The sequence below is a fragment of the Stenella coeruleoalba genome (genome assembly GCF_951394435.1).
Source record: "Stenella coeruleoalba genome assembly, chromosome: 3".
NCBI classification, from domain to species: domain Eukaryota; kingdom Metazoa; phylum Chordata; class Mammalia; order Artiodactyla; family Delphinidae; genus Stenella; species Stenella coeruleoalba.
Window position 1 is genome coordinate 88,491,176 of NC_137148.1, and position 26,133 is coordinate 88,517,308.

A 26,133-nucleotide genomic window follows, 5' to 3' on the forward strand; every position below is an offset into this window, starting at 1 on the left:
AATAATATTTCTTCCAAAAAAAGAGTGCATGTACTAATGCATTATTGAGGCTCTGAGACATGTTGCATTTAAGAAATCTGCTGAGCATTTCCAAAATCTGTGGAATTACTGAACCTTTTGTAATATAACATCTATTAATAACCATCTAAACTAGGGTTTTCACCAACATGTTGAGCAGTTATTTTGTGTGTCATGTGCTGAAACTGTTAAGTAATGGGAATAAGTAAGAGTAATCATCACAGCATAGTAAGTGTTTATTTTGCAAATAATTTTTACATTTATGTTAATGTATTTCAATATTAAAATATTTATTCTCCTGTTGAAAGTAAATATGTGTCCAAAACATTAAAAATGTTAGTGCATTATTTTGTTAGTGACAATTGTGATATTTGTAATCGTTTATTAGAAATCTTCAGTTACTCATGGATATTCTAGGAAGGCCTGCTGTATTCATTCTATGTAGCAGTCAAATAAGGCAGATTAGTTAAAGCAAAAAAGAGAGTTTACCCACTCACATAACTGGATATATCCGGAAATTCAAACCATGTCATCAAGAATTTGTCTGTCTTCATTTCTCAACTTTTATCTATTAACTTCATTCTCAGGCAGGTGGTACCAGCAATCCCATAGTGTGGAAGTTTCTCTTAGAAAGGGGTTGAGGGTGAGACAAATGCTTAGAACATAACTGACTTCTTTCTAAAACAGGTTTCCCAGTTGGATTTTATTTGCTGATAATGGAAACGCAACATTATAAGCGCCACATTCCTTTCTTTAAAATTTATTCTTTTTTGTTACTTAAGTCATGATTTTCTTTTGGGTCCTGCAGTTGCTGATTCCATTCTAATAAAGTCTTGACTGAGGCCTTGAAACTTGAAATGTTCTCAGTTATTAGTTCCAGTAACAAAAGGAGCTCTGAACAGATAAGAGGATTATTGATACATGTGCAGTATGAAAATATCAAACAGTAAAACCATTCATGAAACTTCTTAGATAAAGTTGGAAACTTAAAATCTTTACAGAAATGAAATATGTACATAGTAGTCTTTATGGTGTCCTTGTGAGGTCCTCTGCAGAAAATATAAAACCAATAAACTTCATCTCCCCTACCCCCCAAGGGCAATCAACAAAAGAAAACAAACAAAAAACCAAAAAACAAGAAAACTAAAACAGAATAACAAGAAAAATTTTTGTGATGTCTAGAGTTTAACCCTTTAAATAATCTTCTGAGGAACATAGTCTTTAAAGGCCTGTTGTGATAATTGACTGCTTTAGAAAATGGTAGTTAAATTCAAGTCTGTAACTTTTGATAAATTAATGGCTTCTTTGTCATACTGAAGACCCTTAAATTGTGTCTTTTATTTTCTTGGTTTGTGAATAAAGGTAAATAAAATTATGACGGGTAGGTTACTTGTCTTAATAAAATACATATGAGTGCTGCATCCTGTTTGAATATAGAAAGTCATAAGAGATGTTCATTCTTACCTCATAACCAAAATAAGGAGGATAAAGTACAAAATAATGGTTAAAAAAAATATTCATCAGGGATCTGAGGACAGAAAGAAACCTAAATGAACCAAAGTCCAGAAAGTGGCAAGCCTTTCATAACAAAAACAAAACCAAAAAACAAACAAAAAACCTGTGACTACTTCCATCCTTGGTGGAACTGTGTGATAAGAGGAAACTTCCATCGAAGGGAATAAGAAGTGAACTCAACAAGCTTTTAACAAGCTTGAAAGAACAGTGTGTAGGCTGGTGTGACAGATTAGAATCTGGAGGAGCCCTCCCCACAGAGTGAGGCAGCATCCACTCACCAGCATTTACTCAAGGGTCTTCACCAAGTGGAGCAGAGAATCAGAGAAGGAGACTTGAGAAAGATACTCCAAATGAAGTTCTCCCTGCACCAAAAAGGTGGTGCACTGTTGTTGGGGGGTGGGTGGTGTTTGAGGCTTTTGGACAGGAGGACTGAGCACTCTGGATTTTCACCAACAGAAGAAAATACGAAATCCCTCCCAAGTTGATTCTCTTCAGGGAATTCTGGGTCTTCACAGAGTACAGGGCAATGGCTTTCCAAAGGCTAGGAAGGAGGGTAGAAAGTTATCTTAGGGTAGAAAGTTATCTTAGATATATAAAGTAGTGGGTGAGCCTGGAGAGTAAAGAGAACTCCCTAGTGCCCACCTATCCCACACCCCTCCCAAAAAAGAGGGTGCTGGAATCTTGCCAGGGCTCAGATTCCACTCGTAGCTGAAGAAAAACTCTTGATCTAGCCCCAAATATTTGAAGCTGGTGGTGAACTAATTCAAACCAGAGCAGCAGCAGAGGCAAGGCCCAACTTATTAACTACAGCCCCAATTCTAGCAGCCTGACAGAAAAAAGGAGTATGTGTGCCTCTTTCTTGAGGTAAATATTATTGAATTCAGATTCTACTGTTTTTTTATACAAACCATCTGGCACACAATCAAAGATTATATGGTCCACTAAAAAGTAAGAAATGTGACCCACAGCTAAGAAAATAAGCAGACTCAGAGATGGCCCAGGTATTGGAATTATCAATGTCTTTAAAGTAGCTTTTACAAAAATACTAAGGGATCTAATAGAAAAGATAGACAATGTATATGAAAAGATGGAGAAGTTCAGCAGCAATGTGGATGCTATAAAAAATAGAAATTCTAGAACGAAAAATATAGTATCAGTGCTGAGCAATTCATTAGATGGACTTGTCAGTAGACTGGACACAGCGAGGAAAATTGTAGTGAGCTTTGAAGACAGGTTGACAGAAAGTATTCACAAAGAAGCAAAAAGAGAAAAATAGGTAATAGACTGTTTGAGATCATGGGGTAATATCAAAAGGGCTAACATACATGTAATTAGAATCTAGGGAAGAAAGGAGAGAGGGAGGTGGGAGTAGAAACATATTTGAAGAGACAATGGTTAAGTGTTTTCCAACATTTTCAACCCACAGGTCCAGGAAATTTAACAGATCCCAAGCAGGATAATTAAAAGAAAAAAAATTACATGTACTTATTTCCTAGTTGATTATAAAAGCAGTGAGAGAAAAAAGAAACATTATGTATAGGGGAGTAATGACATGAATTCTAGCTGACTTCATACCAGAAACAATGGAGACCAGAAGACAAAGTGCTAGAAGAAAAAAAAAAGCCATCGACTTTTAATTCTATATCCTGTGAAAATATCCTTAAAAAAATAAAGGCAAGCAGCACTTTACAACCACTGGGATGATGATAATCAGAAAAACAGAAATAATAAGTGTTGGTGAGGATGTGGAGAAGTTAGAAGGCACATCCGTTGCTGGTGGGAACGTAAAGTGGTGCAGCCACTGTGAAAGAAGTTTGGCTGTTCCTCAAAAAGGTAAACGTAGAATTACCATATGACCAAGCAATTCCACTCCTAGATAAATCCCTGAAAGAGTTGAAAACAGATACCCAAGTACATGTGTACGAATGTTCATAGCAGCACTATTCACAATAGCCAAAAGATGGAAGCAGCCCAAATGTCCTTGTCAATATTAGTAAAACCCAAATAATAATAATAGCTAATATTATAAGCATTCATTATGGTAAAGGAGAGAGGGAGGAGAAAAGAAGGGAAAATGGGAGGCAGAGAGGGAAGAGGGAGGAGAGATAAGGAAGCTGCTGTGAGAAAGATATGTTCAGCTTACACAGGTAATGGCAAAGGGATTATTTTGATCTGTTCAAAATAATTTATTAAATAGAATAATGAGCTTGGGAATAATGAATAATAATGATGAAAAATGAATAATTTGTTAAATAGAATAATGAGCTTCGTGAGGGTGTGGCTGAAATTGGTAAAGTGCCTTGATTACTAGACATAGGGACCTCTAATGAAATACTTTCATTCTCATCGTAATGTATTCTTTGTTTAATAATTTATTAGTTTAAGCAAAGAAGATAAATGTACTGCCCTATTATTATATCCCTTAATTGTTTTAAAAGAAGAATTTCAGTTAAGATGTCTTGATAATTTAACTCATAGTACTGTAAGTTTTAAAAAATTGAAATGCACAGTTGCTTACTGAGCAAAATCTATTAGTACTTAAATTGTTGAGTCAGTGAGGTGCTCAAAAGGAAACTGTTTGGTGTACATCTTGCACTACTGGATACTTTATTAAAAGAATTATAATACGTTTTTGCTCATACATTTGAGAAAATCTCCATGGAACATGAATTATATTTCTATATTGAACAGGGAGGGAGCTGATTATAGCCTGAGGCTTGGGATTTATGTCCCTGGAGAAATCATTTAAGAAGATACAGAGTCAAGAAAGCAGGAAGAATGACAGAAAGCTTTACAACCTAGGTTTCGTTGAACTCCATTCTGTTTTACTATAAATTTCCTTAGCATCATTATTTTAAGACAAAATCTTAATCATTCAAATGTTCCTTTTGCACATTTAGTTTCCAATTTCATTATTTCAAAATATGAAAATGCTTGACTTAGCAAGGGGGCTTTCTTTTAATAAATGTTCTTAATATGCAAGCATCAAAGAAAAAAAGACAGCATGACAAACTAGGTTACTAGACAGTGAATACTTCTAAAATGGTTTCTCTTCAGTCAGAACCCAATTGCTAAAATAAATCAATTAGAAACTGTTTTATACTTAAATTGTATACCGTGATGGGATGGGAATAGAAACTGTGTATCCTTCATTCTCTCCAGCAAATCAATATCTGCAAAAGACTAAGTTATTTGTTTATTTATAAATGCATTCGTTTTATGAAGGACATACTGATATTTGAAGTATTTCATTTATATTATAGAGTTATCAACAGTTGAGAATTTTTTTCAGGAGACAATCTTCTCTAGCGTTATAATTTCCCTGTAGTTATTTCTCGCAAAATCCCTCCAAATTTCATGGCTGCTTTGCATAAGTAGTCCCAGAGATATTTGGCCCTCAGCCTGGAGTTTGAGCATGAATGTTATCTTTTTCTTGAATCTTATTGCCTACTGACTTAAATAAGTATCTGACTGTTCCTACAGGGCCAAATAATCACTTTCATTGTTCCTTCTAATAATGTTATTAGATTGAGTTTATTTACGGAAGTCTGTAAGAAATAATATATGGTTATTGCTTCAACAAGCTATTATTAACAAAAAAGTGTTCCATTGTTACCTTTCACTCTCCGTAGTTCATCCTTCCATTGGGGAACAAGTTCCGAGGGTACCCTCAGGCAGGATATAACTAATTGTCCTAAGGGGAGTAACTCTGGTTGCCAGCCTGATGCAGTGGAGCTCTTCTATGAAAGTTTCATCAATAATCAATGCAATGCAAATGATTGGGGAGTTGAACAATGGTCACAAATTTTTTGAGATGAAGATTTTTATATAGTCCAGTGTCCTCCTGTTTACTGATATGGAAACTTAAGAGCCACAATAGTTAAGTGATTTGCCCAGACTTATACCCTTTTTCCCTTCTGACATCAATAACCTTATTGTTTCTACCTTAGTGCCTCCTTTAAGAGCCTTGCTTTGAGAACTGTTGTGTGCTTTTTGGTTAAAGTTGTTCATTTTTAATTACCGTGGCATCTAAATAGACTGTCATTTGGAAGAGCTGGGGTGTTTGGGATTTTTTTTTAAATCTATTTCTAGTGCTTGAGAAATCTTCTGAAATAAAAACATTTGGGAAGGCGAAAACTGTTAAAAAGGTATAGCCAAGATGTGGAGAATGGAAGAGTGGGGAGTAAGGCATATACAGCAGTTGCTTTGTAATTAAATTTATGAATAATATGTCACAACTACAGTACTATCAAATTTTCTGTTAGACTGGTTCCTTCTAGCTGTGTCTTTTTTTTTTTCCTCTGAGCGCTAATATTTGGTTTTCTCTGTGTTTCCTTAGCATTTCTTGTTTTCTCTCATCTCATGAATTTCTATTTCTTTCTTATTTTTCCCCAAATCATGACATTTATTGAGGGACCAGGAAAATAAAATGCTATAGAGTTCATATGCGTTTGGTTATTTTTCATTCTTAATGTTAGGAAGCTTACATTTTATTTACTTGGAAGACAGAGTGGATGGACATAAGCTGTGGATAAATACCAAAATACCCAGCATAACTGTGTATATACTAGATAATTTACTACTGCTGAAGGCTTCTTTCTTAATCTCTCCAGGAAAGGAAGGAGAGGCTGTCCAAATTTGAGTCTATTCGTCATTCAATTGCTGGAATCATTAGGTCTCCAAAGTCTGCACTGGGCTCTTCAACAGTAAGTAGGATGAACTCTCTATGCTACTGAAAATAGTCATTGTCTACCTTCTTTCTGATATACCAATGAATATAATATGTAAACTTGTATTTATGAATGGAAAGGTAAGTACACAATTTAACTTTTTGTGGGCATATGAGTCTGTGTATATATGTGTATATTAAAACCCCTAGTAACAGTGATGTAGGCAGGAAAGAAACTTGTATTGTAGATTTTCTGTACTACATATAAGTAGTTACAGGGAGTATTTTATGTACTTTGGGGCTTTATTAGAAGAAAAATATAAACAAGTTTCTTTTACAGTAAAACATGTTTTTATAATAGGGATTATTGTATATGTATTTTTAAAATGTATCAGTTTATATGTGTGTTCATATCTTTAAGAACATTTTAATTAGATAATTGAAGTCCGTTTGAAATTTGGGCTAGGCACATCGCAGTAATGCATAGAATATTAATTATCCCTAGTAATAGCAGCTATAGGCAAGCAAGATAAAAAATATTCTTATCTCATTTATATATAAAATTATAAAGTATTTTTCTTACTTCATGACCTATAAAACTAAATTATCAAACTTTTTATTCTAGCCATGCCTCATTCACAGTAGAGCTTTATAATAGTATTTTATTGAATGATGGTTAAAACAATATTCAATACAAATTAATTACATGCTTTTCCCCCCATCTTGTGAAGTTTCTACAGAATAATATCTTAATATCATTTCTTATTCTTTAAAAGTTCAGCTAAGACAATGTGACCTCCTCTTATTTAGAAAAAAAAAGTGTTTCCTAAGCTTAGATTAGTTAAATGTCCATTCACATTTTGGATTTATTTGCTCTAATTCCTTTTTAATATAAAACACATGTTCCCATATTTATTCCACTCAGGCAACAATCTTTTATGTACAATTGAGGCAAAGCGTCAAGTATTTTAATTAACAAAAAAGCAGGAAATTATATTTTTGTGTAAAACAGATAGATTTTAACCTTTGATGCTGCCATTGTCACTTCCAATATGCTGAAGTGTTCTATGGGAGTAGAACTAATGCAGACCATCTCATATGGCATTAAATAGCAAGTGAAAATAAAAATAATTATGGGCAAGAGCTACATGATAGAGTAAGTCTCTTTCAAATCTTATCTCCTACTTTTGTTTTCTTAAATTTACAACTTTACAGATAAATACTAGTTCATAGGACTTGTTTTCTTATGATTTGACAGTCAAAATAAAGTATAGGAGACTTGATTAAGAGTTTATAAGAAGTTTCAGAGACTCTATGAAGAGAATCTTTTGATAACTTTTATTAGAAGAAAAAAGAAAAACAGGTCTAAAAAAGGAAATATTTAAAAACAGTTTTTTAAAAAAGAAAAACAAATGTAGTTCTTGAGAAGAAATGTTCAAATACCTCAGTGAACCGTTTATAAAATTATTTAACATTAAAATGAGTCAGTGAAACACAGGACATAATTAAGTTGTAATTAACTCACCTTTATTTCACTTAGGTCAGAGGTCTTTGTGCCAGCACCTAATAGCTGATTTGTGAAAGGTGTCCCCCACCATTTTTTCTTCCTGTGTGCTGTTAGAGATCAAGCTTGACTTGAGTAAAATGTCTGAAATACTTGAGAGCCAAGGCTCATTATAAACTCAAGGTTTCCTTTAGTTTTATTTTTAGATGGAAATGTAGGAGAGTGGAATTTAGAGCTTAAAAAGTTTAGCTAATGACAGAAAAATAAGAATTCTATGGGAATGGGGTACCATTTCCCATGTTTGTTTTTTTCCCTACATTACTTTGAAGTTCATTGTTATGGAAGTTCAGCTTTTGGCTCTAGACAGAGGCAGTTTTGATAAATCAGCATTGATCTGAGGACGAGAGAGGTTTTTTCTTTCAAGACACACTAATTTACATCTAAAATTAAAAAAATCCTATTTGTTCATTAAGATGAAGTTGTATAGGGTTGGCACTCCTAAAAGTGTGTCAGGTATAGTATATACAGTCTTCATAATTAATTGGTGTAAACCATAACTTTTTGAATATCTGAAAGTATTTGCATATTGTTTTCTCCACTTAAAAGTAAAATTATTGTAAGTAATTTTACTTAATAAAATTCTTAAGTAATTTTACTGAAGAATAAAATTACTTTATTCTTCAGTAAAATTACTAAATTAACAGTGATTGATATAGGTTAAAATTTGATATTTACAAACTGCTTGTACCTGAAATGAAGTGCCTTTCCCACAAAACATGTGCCTCATTCAGATATACATTTTTAATAAATTTATGAACATCCTTGAAGCTATGAAATGCCCATTTCATTTAAGAATATGTTCCCTCTGTTAATTGAGAATTCTAGGGAACGGTCACTTCCTCCCCCAGTTGATCACATTTTTATCTTCATGATTAAGGCAATCATTATCTCCATCAGTTAAGTGCCCTTTGATATTGCCTGATTTATTCAGAAATTTCATGAACTAAAAAGATTGAGATAGTCTGTAGTTTATGATGTGTGGTACACTATGAATAAAGGTACAGAACTATTTCTGTGAGGTGTTAGATATCCTATTTATTTGAAGAAGATTTTCCCCTCGACTACAGAGGTTAACTGAGGTTTCAAGTCACTGCAAATGTGAAGGTTTCAGGTATTAAGTATGATAATCTAAGATGGATAAAATTTAGAGGCTCCTTAATTGTAATTTAAAATTTTTTTCTGACATAATTTAGTATTTTTTGGAGTATTCTAGTTTGGTAAAGGTAACATAGAGGAAGGAAAATTTTTAATTTCTATAAATGATTTTTTTCTTCATAAAAGACATTTTTTAAAAACCCTGCAAAATGGCAGACTTACGCCTATTTAAATTATTTTATTGTGATATACTTCACGCAACACAAAAATCAGCATTTCCAAGTGTACACACAGTGGTTTTAGTATATTCATTATGTTGTGCAACCATCACCACTATAGAATTCCTGAACCTTTCAATCTCCGCAATAAGCAACTGCATTTCTGTTAGCAATTAGTCTTAATTCCCCCCCCTTTCAATTTTCTGGTAATCACTCATCTATTTTTCATCCCTATGGATTTGCCTATTCTGGACATTTCACATAAAAAGAGTCACACAATATGTGACCTTTTTTGTCTAGTTTCTTTCAACTTAATGGAATGTTTTCAAGGTTCATCCATGTTGTAGCATGTATCAATACTTCATTCCTTTTTATGACTGAATAATCCCTTGTATGGATTTATCATATATTGTTTATCCATTCATCAGCTGATGGACATTTGGGTTGTTCCACCTTTGGCTATTATGAATAATGCTGCAATGAACATTCACATGCAAGTTTTTAAGTGAATGTATGTTTTCAGTTCTTTCAGTTATATACCGAGGAATTGCTGGGTTGTGTGGTAATTCTATGTTTAAGTTTTTGAGGAACTGCCAAACTGTTTTCCACAGTGGTTGCAACATTTTGCATTCCCACCAGCAATGTATATAATGCATGAGTTTTCCAATTTCTCTACAGTCTCAACGCTTGTTATTTTTACATTTTTTAAAAATTATAGGCATCCTAGTAAATATGAAGTGGTATCTCATTGTAGTTTTATTTGCATTTTCCTGATGACTAATGATGTTGAGCATCTTTTAATGTGATTATTGGTCACTTGCATATGTTCTTCAGAGATATTACTGTTCATATCCTTTGCACACGTTTTAATTGGTGGTATTTTTCATTGTTGAGTTATGAGTTCTTTATATATTCAGGATACAAGCCCCTTTTCAGATATATAATTTGAAAAAAAATTTTTCTCATTTTGTGAATTGTCTTTTCACTTTCTTGGTAATGTTCTTTGACACACAAAAGTTTTAAATTTTACCAAAGTCCAATTTATCTAATTTTCTTTCATTTCACATGCTTTTGGTGTTGTATCTAAAAAACCATTGACTAATGCAGGTCATGCCAGTTTTCACCTGTGTTTCCTTCTAGAGTTTTATAGTTTTAGCTTTTACATGTAGGTCTTTGATCCATTACAAGTTAATAGCTGTGTATGGTGTGAGGTAGACATCCAAATTCATTTTTTTTCTGTGTGTAAGCATATTTAATTTAAAATCTTAAAAAAGCAGCAACTATGAAATCACTGTTTCTTTACTCAAATAAACATACAAAAATTGGAACTAGAGAGCATAATTTTAGATAAAATAAAACAATTAATTGCATTATACATAGGGAAATGAATTAATCATGATAATATTCCCATTGAACTTATCATAGCTACTTATTTTAACATTTTTTTACAGTGTGACTAAAATGTAGAGCTATCTGTGAAGACAGTCTAATGGAACACTTTGATCAACAGTGTCGCTAGAAGGAAGAATGTTAGATAATTAGCTTTAGATGAATCTGTCTTTAACTGAATACAGTATCTGATGTCAGCTCCAAGCATGTTTTCTTTTTTTTCCACTGTACTAAAAGAGTTAAATAACCTATCCATAGTACCTCCACGTATTGAGGTCTGCTCCACAGCCAGCATCTTTCCATGCTTCAGGAGGTTATAAATTTGCATTGAGGACTATTTCTCCTAGACTGCTTCTGAAGTCAAGGACAGAGATGTTAGACAGGATTCATAGTATAATCTGAAAGCCTACTGGCAATCAAGAGGGTCCATTTCCATTGAAAATCTTTCAAACCACAATATATTTGATGAGATCTGTTCTAGTCATGTCAAGAATACTGCCCTTTCTCCAGAGCCATTGCTTTACTGCAGAATTTTTGTTATAAGTGGCTGAGCAAACAGTTTGTTCCATCTTACAGCCCCTTGTGAGTACTAGCTGTTCACTGATCTGTGGAGTACAGAACACCCTTATAATAGTAGCACTCTTTGAAAAATGTTCTTTAAAACCAGAATAAAGCACATTTTGCTCCAGATAATTGTTCTTTAGATGTCAGAAGAATTACTATTCTTTTGTCTCTTTAAAATTAATATTTTTCTGGATTCTGTTGACATATAGTTTATTTTAATTTTTGAATTACTTTGCATTTGAATTTAGAAAATAAAAATACTGAAAAATAAAGATGTGCATCCATTATATATAATAATATAGTAAATAAGATTTGTTTATTTGCTTCTATTTAGAAAATTAGCAAACTATCATTTAGCTGTGTTTAAGTTGTATGTCAGTTATCATGTTGGTATTGTAACACTTGGCTTCCACCATTGGCATAGGGCAATGTAGTTATTTTCATTCATAACATAATAAATTGCTTATTTTTTTTAGTGTTTTCCTTTGTGTCTAGCAGAACAACCTTGTACTTCTTCTGACAAGGCGTGTTGTTAAGTTCAGCTTAAATATTATGTATTTTAAACCTTGGTTGTCTTCCTTTATTCTGAAGGTCTTAGTAGTTATTTATTTAGCCCAGACACTCAGATGTAGAAAAATGAGAAACAACAGAAAATAAAAATTAAATTTCTTACATCATATCCCTGACATAAATACACTGAATTCTCCAATATAGTTAGCCATGTTTAGGAAAACTAAATATTATTCTCAGAGTTGCAAGTTTTGAATCACTAGTATTATCATACATAATTTTTCAAGAAGAGCTTATCAGGATTTATTTTCTTTAATTTCATTATATAGAGAGTAAATCTGTACTTTTATGTGTTTGCTCAAATGCTTAAAACAAATAACCCACATCATGTCAGAATGATGCTATATTCTATATACGAAATCCCAACTTGATGATAAGTGTTTAAATTTACTGAGCTATGATTTCATACTGACTCATTAGAATGATCTGGTAATAGTTTTAGTTGAGATGTGTAGTATAACATTGGCACTGAATAGTTAATGGACTAAAATGTTATTGTTGATACTGTGGCACATTTTATATGTAATATTGCATGAAATTAAGGTAAGGATATTTGATACAGAAAAAATAAAGCTGTAGAAAAAATTGCAGTGATATGATGGGATGAGGGAGAATGAATCAAAGTCACAAGCACAATTGGAAAAAGTAAATGGATAAAAAAGATAAAGAAAAAAGAATGATTACTAATAAAGAGAAGATGAGTAAGGGAACTAAAGCAGGGGAAAAAAAGCAAAGTGAGGGGAAATCAGAAGGTAGTGGAGGAAGCAGAAGTGTGAGACCAAAAATGAATGACTTTTAAGAAAATATATCTTGCTAGAGATAGTGTCTCTTGTTAGAGATCCGAGAAGGTGCGTAAAAAGGCAATCGGGAGTTGGGGGGGAGACCTTCAAGATGGCGAAAGAGTAAGACGCGGAGATCACCTTCCTCCCCAGGAATACATCAGAAATACATCTACATGTGGAACAACTCCTACAGAATACCTACTGAACGCTACCAGAAGACCTCAGACGTCCCAAAAGGCAAGAAAGACCCTAGGTACCTGGGTAGGGCAAAAGAAAAAAGAAGAAACAAAGACAAAAGAATATGGATGGGACCTGCACCAATTGGGAGGGAGCTGTGAAGGAGAAAAAGTTTCCACACACTAGGAAGCCCCTTCATTGGCAGAGACTGTGGGGGGTGGAGGGGGGAAGCTTCGGAGCCACGGAGGAGAGCCAGCAACAGGGATGTGGAGGGGAAAGGGGAGAGATTCCTGCACAGAGGATCGGTGCTGACCAGCACTCACCAGCCCAAGAGGCTTGTCTGCTCACCCGCCGGGGCCGGGGGTTGCTGGGAGCTGAAGCTCGGATCCCAGGGAGAGGACCGGGGTTGGCTGCGTGAACACAGCCTGAAGGGGGCTAGTTCACCACAACTAGCTGGGAGAGAGTCCGGGAAAAAGTCCGGAGCTGCCGAAGAGGCAAGAGACCATTGTTTCTGGGTGCTCCAGGAGAGGGGATTCAGAGCACAGCATAAACGAGCTCCAGAGACTGGCTCAAGCCGTGGCTATCAGTGTGGACCCCAGAGATGGGCATGAAATGCTAAGGCTGCTGCTGCAGCCACCAAGAAGCCTGTGTGCAAGCACAGGTCACTATCCACACCTCCCCTGTTGGGAGGTTGTGCAGCCCGCCACTGCCAGGGTCCCGTGATTCAGGGACAACTTCCCTGGGAGAACATACGGCGCGCCTCAGGCTGGTGCAACGTCACACTGGCCTCTGCCGCCACAGGCTTGCCCCGCACTCCATACCCCTCCCTCCTCCCGGCCTTACTGAGCCAGAGCCCCTGAATCAGCTGCTGCTTTAACCCCATCCTGACTGAGCGAAGAACAGATGCCCTCAGGCGACCTACACACAGAGGCGGGGCCAAATCCAAAGCTGAACCCCAGGAGCTGTGCAAACAAAGAAGAGAAAGGGAAATCTCTCCCAGCAGGCTCAGGAGCAGCAGAATAAATCTCCACAATCAACTTGATGAACCCTGCATCTGTGGAATACCTGAATGGACAAGAAATCAGCCTAAAATTGAGGCGGTGGACTTTGGGAGCAACAATATATATATATTTTTTTCCTTTTTCTCTTTTTGTGAGTGTGTATATGTATGCTTCTGTGTGTGATGTTGTCTGTATAGCTTTGCTTTTACCATTTGTCGTAGGGTTCTGTCTGTCAGTTTTTTGTTTTTCTTCTTTTTTGAATCACTTTTTAATTTTTTTATTTTTAATATTTGCTATTTTAATAACTATATTTTATTTTATTCTTTCTTCCTTTCTTTTTTTCTCTCTTTTCTTCTGAGCCGTGTGGCTGACAGGATCTTTGTGCTCTGGCCAGGTGTCAGGCCTGTGCCTCTGACGTGGGAGAGCCAAGTTCAGGACATTGGTCCACCAGAGACCTCCCAGCTCCACATAATATCAGATGGCGAAAGCTCTCCCAGAGATCTCCATCTCAACGCTAAGACCCAGCTCCACTCAACGACCAGCAAGCTACAGTGCTGGACACCCTATGCCAAACAACTAGCAAGACAGGAGCACAACCCCATCCATTAGCAGAGAGGCTGCCTAAAATCATAGTAAGGTCACAGACACCCCAAAAATACACCACTGGATGCGGACCTGCCCACCAGAAAGACAAGATCCAGCCTCATCCACCAGAACACAGGCACTAGTCCCCTCCACCAGGAAGCCTACACAACCCACTGAGCCAAACTTAGCTGCTGGGGGCCAACAGCAAAAACAACAGGAAGTACGAACCTACAACCTGCAAAAAGGAGATCCCAAACACAGTAAGTTAAGCAAAATGAGAAGACAGAGAAACACACAGCTGATGAAGGAGCAAGGTAAAAACCCACCAGCCCAAAAATATGAAGAAGGAATAGACAGTCTGCCTGAAAAAGAATTCAGAGTAATGATAGTAAAGATGATCCAAAATCTTGGAAATAGAATGGAGAAAATACAAGAAATGTTCAACAAGGACGTATAAGAACTAAAGAGCAAACAATGATGAACAACACAATAAATGAAATTAAAAATTCTCTAGAATTTTTGGGAGATAAAATAGTGGAAATAACTACTGCATAGCAGAATAAAGAAAAAAGAATGAAAAGAATTGAGGACAGTCTCAGAGACCTCTGGGACAACATTAAACCCACCAACATTCGAATTTATAGGGGTCCCAGAAAAAGAATAGGAAAAGAAAGGGATTGAGAAAATATTTGAAGAGATTATAGTTGAAAACTTCCCTAATATGGGAAAGGAAATAGTTAATCAAGTCCAGGAAGCACAGAGAGTCCCATACAGGATAAATCCAAGGAGAAACACACCAAGACACATATTAATCAAACTATCAGAAATTAAATACAAAGAAAAAATATTAAAAGCAGCAAGGGAAAAACAACAAATAACACATAAGGGAGTCCCCATAAGGTTAACAGCTGATCTTTCAGCAGAAACTCTGCAAGCCAGAAGGGAGTGGCAGGACATATTTAAAGTGATGAAACGGAAGAACCTACAACCAAGATTGCTCTAGCCAGCAAGGATCTCATTCAATTTGACGGGGAAATTAAAACCTTTATAGACAAGCAAAAGCTGAGAGAGTTCAGCACCACCAAACCAGCTTAACAACAAATGCTAAAGGAACTTCTCTAGGCAGGAAACACAAGAGAAGGAAAAGACCTACAATAACAAACCCAAAACAATTAAGAAAATACTAATAGGAACATACATATCAATAATTACCTGAAATGTAAATGGATTAAGTGCTCCAACCAAAAGGCATAGACTGGATGAATGTATACAAAAACAAGACCTAAATATATGTTGTCTACAGGAGACCCACTTTAGACCTAGTGACACATACAGACTGAAAGTGAGGAGCTGGAAAAAGATATTCCATGCAAATGGAAATCAAAAGAAAGCTGGAGTAGTGATTCTCATATCAGACAAAATAGATTTTAAAATAAAGACTATTAGAAGAGACAAAGAAAGACACTACATAATAATCAAGGGATCAATCCAAGAAGAAGATATAACAATTGTAAATATTTATGCACCCAACATAGGAGCACCTCAATACATAAGGCAAATGCTAACAGCCATAAAACGGGAAACCACAGTAACACAATCGTAGTAGAGCACTTTAACACCCCACTTTCACCAATGTACAGATTATCTAAAATGAAAATAAATAAGGAAACACAAGCTTTAAATGACACATTAGACAAGATGGACTTAATTGACATTTATAGGACATTCCATCCAAAAACAACAGAATACACTTTCTTCTCAAGTGCTCATGGTACTTTCTCCAGGATAGATCATATCTTGGGTCACAAATCAAGCCTTGGTAAATTTGAGAAAATTGTAATCATATGAAGTATCTTTTCCGACCACAACGCTATCAGACTAGATATTGATTACAGGAAAAAAATCTGTAAAAAATACAAACACATGGAGGCTAAACAATATACTACTTAATAACCAAGAGATCACTGAAGAAACCAAAGAGGAAATCAAAAAATACCTAGAAACAAATGACAGTGAAAACATGATGACCCAAAACCTATGGGATACAGCAAAAGCAATTCTAAGAGGGAAGTTTATAGCAATACAGCCCTACCTCAAGAAACGAGAAACATCTCCAATAAACAACCTAACCTTACACTTAAAGCAATTAGAGAAAGAAGAACAAAAAAACTCCAAAGTTAGCAGAAGGAAAGAAATCATAAAGATCAGATCAGAAGTAAATGAAAAGAAAATGAAGGAAACAATAGCAAAGATCAATAAAACTAAAAGCTGGTCGTTTGAGAAGATGAACAAAATTGATAATCCATTAGCCAGACTCATGAAGAAAAAAAAGGAGAAGACTCAAATCAGTACAATTAGAAATGAAAAAGGAGAAGTAACAACTGACACTGCAGAAATACAAAGGATCATGGGAGATTACTACAAGCAACTATATGCCAATAAAATGGACAACCTGGAAGAAATGGACACATTATTAGAAGAACACAGCCTTCCAAGACAGAACCAGGAAGAAAAAGAAAATATAAACAGACCAATCACAAGCACTGAAATTGAGACTGTGCTTAAAAATCTTCTAATAAACAAAAGCCCAGGACCAGATGGCTTCACAGGCGAATTCTATCAAACATTCAGAGAAGAGCTAACACCTATCCTTCTCAAACTCTTCCAAAATATAGCGGAGGGAGGAACACTCCCAAACTCATTCTATGAGGTCACCATCACCCTGATACCAAAACCAGACAAAGGTGTCACAAAGAAAGAAAACTACAGGCCAATATCACTGTTGAACATAGATGCAAAAATCCTCAACAAAATACTAGCAAAGAGAATCCAACAGCACAGTAAAAGGATCATACACCATGATCAAGTGGGGTTTATCCCAGGAATGCAAGGATTCTTCAATATATGCAAATCAATCAGTGTGATACACCATATTAACAAATTGAAGGAGAAAAAACATATGATCATCTTAATAGATGCAGAGAAAGCCTTCGACAAAATTCAACAGCCATTTATGATAAAAACTCTCCAGAAAGTAGGCATAGAGGGAACTTACTTCAACATAATAAAGGCCATATATGACAAATACACAGCCATCATCGTTCTCAATGGTGAAAAAGTGAAACCATTGCCACTAATATCAGGAGCAAGACAAGGTTGCCCACTCTCAGCCCCAGTATTCAACAGACTTTTGGACGTTTTAGTAACAGCAATCAGAGAAGAAAGAGAAATAAAAGGTATCCACATCAGAAAAGAAGAAGTAAAGCTATCACTGTTTGCTGATGACATAGAGAATCCTAAAGAGGCAACCAGAAAACTACTAGAGCTAATCAATGAATTTGGTAAAGTAGCAGGATACAAAATTAATGCACAGAAATCTCTTGCATTCCTATACAATAATGATGAAAAATCTGAAAGAGAAATTAAGGAAACACTCCTATTCACCATTGCAACAAAAAGAATAAAAAACCTAGGAATAAACCTACCTAAGGAGACAAAAGACCTGTATGCAGAAAATTATAAGACACTGATGAAAGAAATTAAAGATGATAGAAACAGATGGAGAGATATACCATGCTCTTGGATTGGAAGAATAAACATTGTGAAAATGACTATACTACCCAAAGCAATCTACAGATTCAATGCAATCCCTATCAAAGTACCAATGGCATTTTTCACAGAACTAGAACAAAAAATTTTGCAATTTGTATGGAAACACAAAAGACCCTGAATAGCCAAAGCAATCTTGAGAAAGAAAAATGGAGCTGGAGGAATCAGGCTCCCTGACTTCAGACTATATTACAAAGCTGCAGTTATCAAGGCAGTATGGTACTGGCACAAAAACAGAAATATAGATCATTGGAACAGGATAGTAAGCCCAGAGATAAACCCATGCACATATGGTCGCCTTATCTTTGATAAAGGAGGCAAGAATATACAGTGGAGAAAAGACAGCCTCTTCAATAAGTGGTGCTGGGAAAACTGGACAGGTACATGTAAAAGAATGAAATTAGAACACTCCCTAACACCATACACAAAAATAAACTCAAAATGGATTAAAGACCTAAATGTAAGGCCAGACACTATCAAACTCTTAGAGGAAAACATAGGCAGAACACTCTATGACATAAATCACAGCAAGATCCTTTTTGTCCCACCTCCTAGAGAAACGGAAATAAAAACAAAAATAAACAAGTGAGACCTAATGAAACTTAAAAGGTTTTGCACAGCAAAGGAAACCATAAACAATATGAAAAAGACAGCCCTCAGAATGGCAGAAAATATTTGCAAATGAAGCAACTGACAAAGGATTAATCTCCAAAATTTACAAGCAGCTCATGCAGCTCAATATCAAAAAAACAAACAACCCAATCCAAAAATTGGCAGAAGACCTAAATAGACATTTCTCCAAAGAAAATATACAGATTGCCAACAAATACATGAAAGAATTCTCAATATCTTTAATCCTTAGAGAAATGCAAATCAAAACTACAATGAGGTATCACCTCACACCAGTCAGAATGGCCATCATCAAAAAATGTACAAACAATGAATGCTGGAAAGGGTGTGGAGAAAAGGGAACACTCTTTCACTGTTGGTGGGAATGTAAATTGATACAGCCACTATGCAGAACAGTATCGAGGTTCCTTAAAATAGTAAAAGTAGAACTACCATCTGACCCAGTAATCCCATTACTGGGCATATACCCTGAGAAAACCATAATTCAAAAAGAGTCATGTACCGCAATGTTCATTGCAGCTCTATTTACAATAGCCAGGACATGGAAGCAACCTAAGTGTCCATCAACAGATGAATGGATAAAGAAGATGTGGCACATATATACAATGGAATATTACTCAGCTATAAAAAGAAACGAAATTGAGTTATTTGTAGTGAGGTGGATGGACCTAGAGTCTGTCATACAGAGTGAAGTAAGTCAGGAAGAAGAAAACAAATACCATATGCTAACACATATATATGGAATCTGAAAGAAAAAAATGTTTCTGAAGAACCTAGAGGGAGGACAGGAATAAAGATGCAGACGTAAAGAATGGCCTTGTGGACTGGGTAGGGGGAACAGTAAGCTGGGACAAAGTGAGCGAGTGTCATGGGCTTATACATACTTTGAAATGTAAAATAGATAGCTAGTGGGAAGCAGCCACAAAGCACAGGGAGATCAGCTTGGTACTTTGTGACCACCTAGAGGGGTGGGAAAGGGAGGGTGGGAGGGAGATGCAAGAGGGAGGAGATATGGGGATATATGTATATGTATAGCTGATTCACTTTGTTATAAAGCAGAAACTAACACACCATTGTAAAGCAATTCTACTCCAGTAAAGATGTTATTAAAAAAAAAAATAGACAATCAGGGAAATAGAAAGCAGTGGAAGTAAGGTAATATTTGAGTTTGGCCTAGGTGTTTATCTTTTTAAATAAAGTTTTGGGAAGAATTGTATAAGAATGTGAATTTTTTCAGCATGTAATTCTGCCTAATTATTATGATAGACCATAGTTATATTATTAGCTAAAGACTGAACAAACTCAAATTTTCAAAAAGTACAAAAAACTGTTAATTAAGAAATTTGCACATAAGAATTTTGTTGCTTCATAGTGTAAAGTGAACATTAGGTAAAGTATATTTATAATAAAAATAACTAAGCTATCAGTGTATGAAAACAGTGATCAGTTCTACTTTATTGCTAAAAAAAAATAGAATTGTCAATTTACAGATAGGCCTTAGTGCCTGTTAAGATGGAACCATTGTTTTACATCCTGTTTGTCTAGCCTGAAGGCAAACAATTATGAAGATCAAATATCCCACATAGTCTTTGTTTTTCATTATTTTAATAATTAACTCATTCAATGCATTCAAAACATAACTGTTTAGAAATTTGCAAAAAAGTGGCAGGAAGAGCATTATTATTCATGTTTTCATTTTATGTTATGCATTTGTTCAACTATCAAACTCTAATTGGTATAAAATACATTTTTCCTACCTATGGTTACATTGCCCTTTCAGTGAAAGTAGCTTTTAGTACCATCAGGCAGATTCCTTTTCAGTAGGCCGATATTTCTCACCCTTTGCAAGTGTTTGGTGCTTCTCTTACTTTTGATTATATGACATTTGATTCTTAATCTCCCCATAAAATTTCCCAGTGATATATAGCTTTAAAATTAAAGGGGTCATTATGGAATTTTTGAGAAATGTTTAAAATCCTGTGAGTTACTTGTAGTCCCCATAGAATATTATTATACTAGATCTGAAATAATTCATTACTTAGATTATTAAACTAATAACTAAATTTATATAAGAATATTAAAGAATTAAATTCACTTTTAAGGTTATTAAAAATTCATAAAAACTTTTATGTTAGTGTTGAAGTTTTATTTTGCTTGTTGAAGCTCATTGAGAGGTTTACTTGTATATTTTCTATGCTGTTATATTTTAGTTTTTTTTTTTTTTAATGGTTTCGTATTTGGGTGCTTAATTTGAATAAGATTCAGACTTTGATTTTTGTTTTTAAACACTTTTGTCTTTGCCTCTCATAAAGGATCTCATCTTGTGCTCAAATGTTTGAGATAAAAGCATACAAATCTTCATTGAATTCTTGGGAATTAGCCTCAACTAGGCCAAGAACAAAAATAGCCTCTTAAGTCAAGAAAAAAATATTTTCATTTTCTTGTGCTGACTCCTCACTGCATCTTCATTTAAACCAATCTTTTTATTTCACTAAGCTCAGTATGTTTTTGCTGGAATATTCTTTAAGAATAAGGCCCAGGGAAAATAACTAACTAAACAGTTAGCCTAGTCAATCAGAAAAGCTTGTCTTATTAAGTATAACTTGTTAACTGTATTGGATTACTATACATTTTAAAAAGGAGACTTCCCCTTCCCCATATCTTTGGCAAAAATTTTAGATAATGACAAGGAAAAATCTTTCCCCACTTAGGCTTAGAAAGCTGTGATATTTGAAGTAAAAAGCTTCATTTCATTTTTGATGTAATTATGAAGGCTTTTGGGATGCTGGGATTTTGTTGCTGGTACATCCAGCATTCTATCACTGTCACGTTTGCAAAATTGTATTGGAATATAATTGAAATCATAGTAATTAAAACGTTCCTTCAAATGTTTCCAGGGAAGTCCCTGAAAGACCTGATAGAACCAGGCAGGGGATAAGTACAGCCTTTCCCTGTGTATGCCTGTCACACATGTACACACACACACACTCATAGTGAGTTCACCTTACATTTTGTAACAGTATTGTCTAGGAGCCAGGAACAGAAGATCTCTATAAGTTTCCCTTCCTACCCAAAAGAAACTAATAAACCCAGAGGACTGACATGTAATCCCTATGAAATAGCAATGTAAGTTCCTTCCTATTTACTCCTCTTTTTTAAACAAAGAAACAAACATAATTTTTCCCCCCAAAATGTATTCCTCACCTTCAAATCCTTAAATGAATTTCTCAGTGTTAGTTCACCTTTTGTATTTCAAATGCCCTTCTGACTTAATGAATTCTCCAGGCTCTTCATTCTCACAATTCTAAATAAATCAAAATTTGGGAGGATAGGTTGATTAGGACAAGAAATCAAGCATGTGATATCATTGTTTGTGATGCTTTTCTATTATGTAGACCTTTTTTGAGAGATAATAGTAAAAAAGTTTTTTGCCAAGAGGTGACATTGAATTTCTTATTTTATTGATTTTTTTTTTCCTCTGGAAAAAAGCAATAAAACACTTTGCCATTGGTGAGACTTGGAAATATTTGTATAACAGTAAAATTTTTAGTATTTTCTGTATTGAAATGCACTGTGACAAAATTTTGAGGAAATATTTAATCATTTTGACCACCTACTTTAAGAATTATAAACTATTAGTATCAGTATACACAAAAAGTTAATTTTGTATGGATTATGCATTTGTTTTTAAAAATAATACTTTTTTAATCTAATAGTTGTGGCTAGTTCTTTATATAATTTACTTTTTAATCCCATTTTTGGGAATACAATTTAAAATTTCCTTGAAATATAGTATTTATCATAACTAGTACTAAAAGAAAAAGGCTTATTTAGCTTATAAACGATTTCCATGTACAGTCACATCATGTATGCAATTAAACAATGAAAGAGTATCATAGTGGTAGAAGTAGAAACCAAACTGTGGACTCTTTGAAAAAGTCTGATTGGGATTTCTCAAGGTTTTTTTTTTTTTTTTTTTTTTTTTTTTTGCGGTACGCGGGCCTCTCACTGTTGTGGCCTCTCCCATTGCGGAGCACGGGCTCCGGACGCGCAGGCTTAGCGGCCATGACTCACGGGCCCAGCCGCTCCGCGGCATGTGGGATCTTCCCGGACCGGGGCACGAACCCGTGTCCCCTTCATTGGCAGGCAGACTCTCAACCACTGCGCCACCAGGGAAGCCCAAGGTTCTTTTTTTGTTTTGTTTTGTTTTGTTTTGTTTTGTTTTTTTGTTTCTTGCGGTACGCGGACCTCTCACTGTGGTGGCCTACTCCCGTTGCGGAGCACAGGCTCCGGACGCGCAGGCTCAGCGGCCATGGCTCACGGGCCCAGCCGCTCCGCGGCATGTGGCATCTTCCCGGACCGGGGCACGAACCCATGTCCCCAGAATCGGCAGGCAGACTCTCAACCGCTGCGCCACCAGGGAAGCCCCCAAGGTTCTTTTTTTAAATCAGTCGGATGGGTTTTGGATAATATAAAATGGAACTTTGACCAGTAAGTTTTAAGCCTCTTCGTGTGGTACAAAACAATGCAGGCTCTCTTCAAAACTAGTTCTCATTTACCAGAAAGGTACCGTATTTTGTCCCTATGTAGAGTTCATAATATCAACCTGAAAAACCTGATTGATGTGTGAATATTTGTCTTTCATTTATTAATTCTTATTTTTCCAATTGATGACTTTCTCATGAGGCATTGTGCATATTTTGAGAACGTTAAGGGTTAGTGCATATTATTATACCTTACCCATAAAGTACTCTTACTGCCTGGGGCAATTTAGTTTCTGTGGGTGATAAATATAAGCAAACAAAAAACTTTTTACTTTTTTGCAATCAGAAAATGTGTGATTTCATCTATTATTAATTAGAAACTTTTCAACGAAGCATAACTAGCTCTTAGTTATCTCTATTTGTTATTAGCACTTGGCCTCCTAAAGTGACAGATAATTTGCTTTCCTGCTGTGCTCATGACTTATATTCCTCCCTTGTTTTTGCCATATGTTTGTAATTGAACATTGGTGGTTTCAATGAAGCTATTTCACCTAAGGCTTTGTCTGCCATTGCTGTACAGGATCAGGACCAGCCATGTGGCAGAGGTAATGGTTAAGGAAGTCAGGGGAATAAGGATAAGAATGAGAAGGCACAGCAACAGAGCAGCATCAAATGAAGACTTAGTGCTCCTGGGACCCTTGACATGGACAGTCCACAGCCCATGTGATTAAGAGTTAATTCCATAAAAAGATATAACTCAACTTTTAAAATGAAGTTATTTTATGATAAATTTCTCTGATCATACTCTCTTTTCATCATAATTCTCTGATTGAAAAATTTTAAATATATGGATTTATTTTATGACATGGTGAATAAGACTATAAGTGCCAACTCTAAATGTTGATGTTTTGTGTACCTATGTATGATAGAAAAAACAAATAACCTTCAAGTATTTAAGGATACGTATTTGTACTAAGCTTCAGCACCCGTGCTCTAGGACGTATTTTCTTTAAAAATTATGAAAATTTCAGATTCATCATATAACTTTTAATTGGTTAATTAAAGGGAAGAACATAGGTAAGAAGTATTTATAATTGCTGTTAGCTTTACCAGAAAAAAATTGCTATTTTCTCTAATTTAGTTTTTTTTCAATATTTGCTCAAGTTCTGTGATACGATCCCCATTATTGAGAAGCCTCTGGCAGAACAGGATTGGTACCATGGTGCAATTCCCAGAATAGAAGCGCAAGATCTGTTAAAACAACAAGGAGACTTCTTGGTCCGAGAGAGTCATGGGAAACCTGGTGAATATGTCCTTTCTGTATTTTCTGATGGACAAAGGAGACACTTTATCATACAATTTGTTGATGTACGTTTCCAATTTAGTTTATATGTATATTTTGATATAGTTAATTGAGGTATAATTGTAATAAATGATGAATAATTTGTGATAAATGCCTGTAACACTAACTTTAGCACTTAATTTTTCTTTTTTCTGAATTCCGTAAGTAGAGTGCTCTAAAATTCACTAAAATTTTAACCTTTTTAAGGAAATACATATTTTAAAATTTAAAGTTAAGAATAGTTGTTACAATTTACATTAAATTTAAATACATAAATATTTAATGTTTTAAGTTAACTTTGAACATTAAAGATCCTTTATATTAAAAATAAAAAGAAATAATGTGATATCATAATTTTTTTAGAGAAACTTAATTATGAATTTTATGCTCTTGAAACCAGCCCTTGAAATTGCTCAAAAATGTTACCATGAGAGATTTTTAAGAATATTTTATTAAATAGTAATAATGAAATATCTTAATGAATGGGACAGTGATAGTTGAATTGTTTTTATGATTCTTTGAGTATTAAGGGTTTTTTTCCACTTATGTATAAGCTATTATTTGTTGGCATTAATGAACAATAAATAGAAATCGAAGAAAAAATTTTAAACTGGTCTGGGCATATTGCTTGTTCTAATACTGATTTATTTATTGAAGTTTAAGTATTGTAAACTTATTTGTTACATTCTTTATTAAGCACTCAACAGATGAAGAGTGATCTCAAAATTTTGTTTAACTTTACCCACTGAGAAATTTTTAATATTTTTGTCATAGGAAGGAATTGATGCCTCTATTTGTCATTTTTTACCCCATCATATCAAATGGCATGCATTTTCAAGCTGGCTGTCTGTAGGATTTCAGTTTATGTCCAGGCACTATAGTGATGCTAAGTACCGTACAAGAAGATTGAACCATTATCATTACATGAACTTCAGAGGGTTTTAGGAACATATATGTTCAAGTTCATATATAGTTCACATATATATAAGTTCTAGTGATAATATATATTGCATATTATATTATCTATCTACTATATAGATATAATTCTGAGGTAAAATTCACATACCATAAAAGTAACCATTTAAAAGTTGCATTTAGTATAGTCACATCTAGGGATTATATTTAAATGAAAATAGATGCTGTTCAGATGGGTTAAAATAAGTATATTAAAGTATATATTATAATTTTCATACTACTTGTTAATTTTGCATAGTATTCAGACTTCAACTTGATAATTATATTTGCCTACTCTTATACATCCAACCTGTTTCTAATAGTATGTCATCCCTTACTTTCTTTAAATTTGTATGTGCCTTTAAATTATGGATGTAGATAACCTTCCTTATTACAACCAGTGACCATGTTGACAATATTTATAAAATGGTATGAGAATTGTAGAAGGAAAGATGGTAGGTAAACTATAAACTACAACTTATATGAATGTTTCCTTCTATTTTCTAAGCTCTAAAAGTTACTCTTTGAAATATGTCATACATTAAATAAGACTGAAATATTTCCCTTATTACCTCTTATAGTTTAAAATATAACTGTAGGAATTTAACTTAGTACTTTTAGAAACAAAATGGAAAGGGTCCACTTGCAAATTATCACTTGTCTTTAACATTGCCATTTTGTTTTAAGTAACTAAAGTGAACAGCATAATATATTCTAAAAATAAGATATTGTTACAAGTTCACATTTAAAGATTTTATTCGGCTTCCTCTGTCATTGAAATTTTGCAAAGATCTCTTTTATAGAAGAGAGTACTTGTATTTCTGTAAATGCCTCAGGTTTTCCACTGCCTAATTTTATTTAATTTGCCCTCATTATATAATGTTGAGTTCTTCAATCAGTTGAAAAATAAGAGTTTTAAGGTGAAATCGACTGTTTGGGGAAATTTTAATTGTTTTTCTTCTTGTGG

The 26,133-nt window shown here is 34.6% G+C and overlaps 1 protein-coding gene across 9 annotated transcripts in view; it reads left to right on the plus strand.

The window, feature by feature from the left end:
• The window catches only part of FER (FER tyrosine kinase), a 463,302-nt gene that overhangs the window by 198,207 nt on the left and 238,962 nt on the right, over positions 1-26,133 (plus strand). For 8 of the 9 annotated variants that reach the window (XM_079916621.1, XM_079916626.1, XM_079916628.1 and 5 more), the window contains 2 exons: positions 6,147-6,239; positions 24,035-24,238. In XM_079916621.1, coding sequence (XP_079772747.1) covers positions 6,147-6,239; positions 24,035-24,238 — 297 coding nt within the window. Of the gene's footprint in view, positions 1-6,146; positions 6,240-24,034; positions 24,239-26,133 lie in introns of those variants that run through there. The other variant, XR_013827559.1, reaches the window with a different exon arrangement.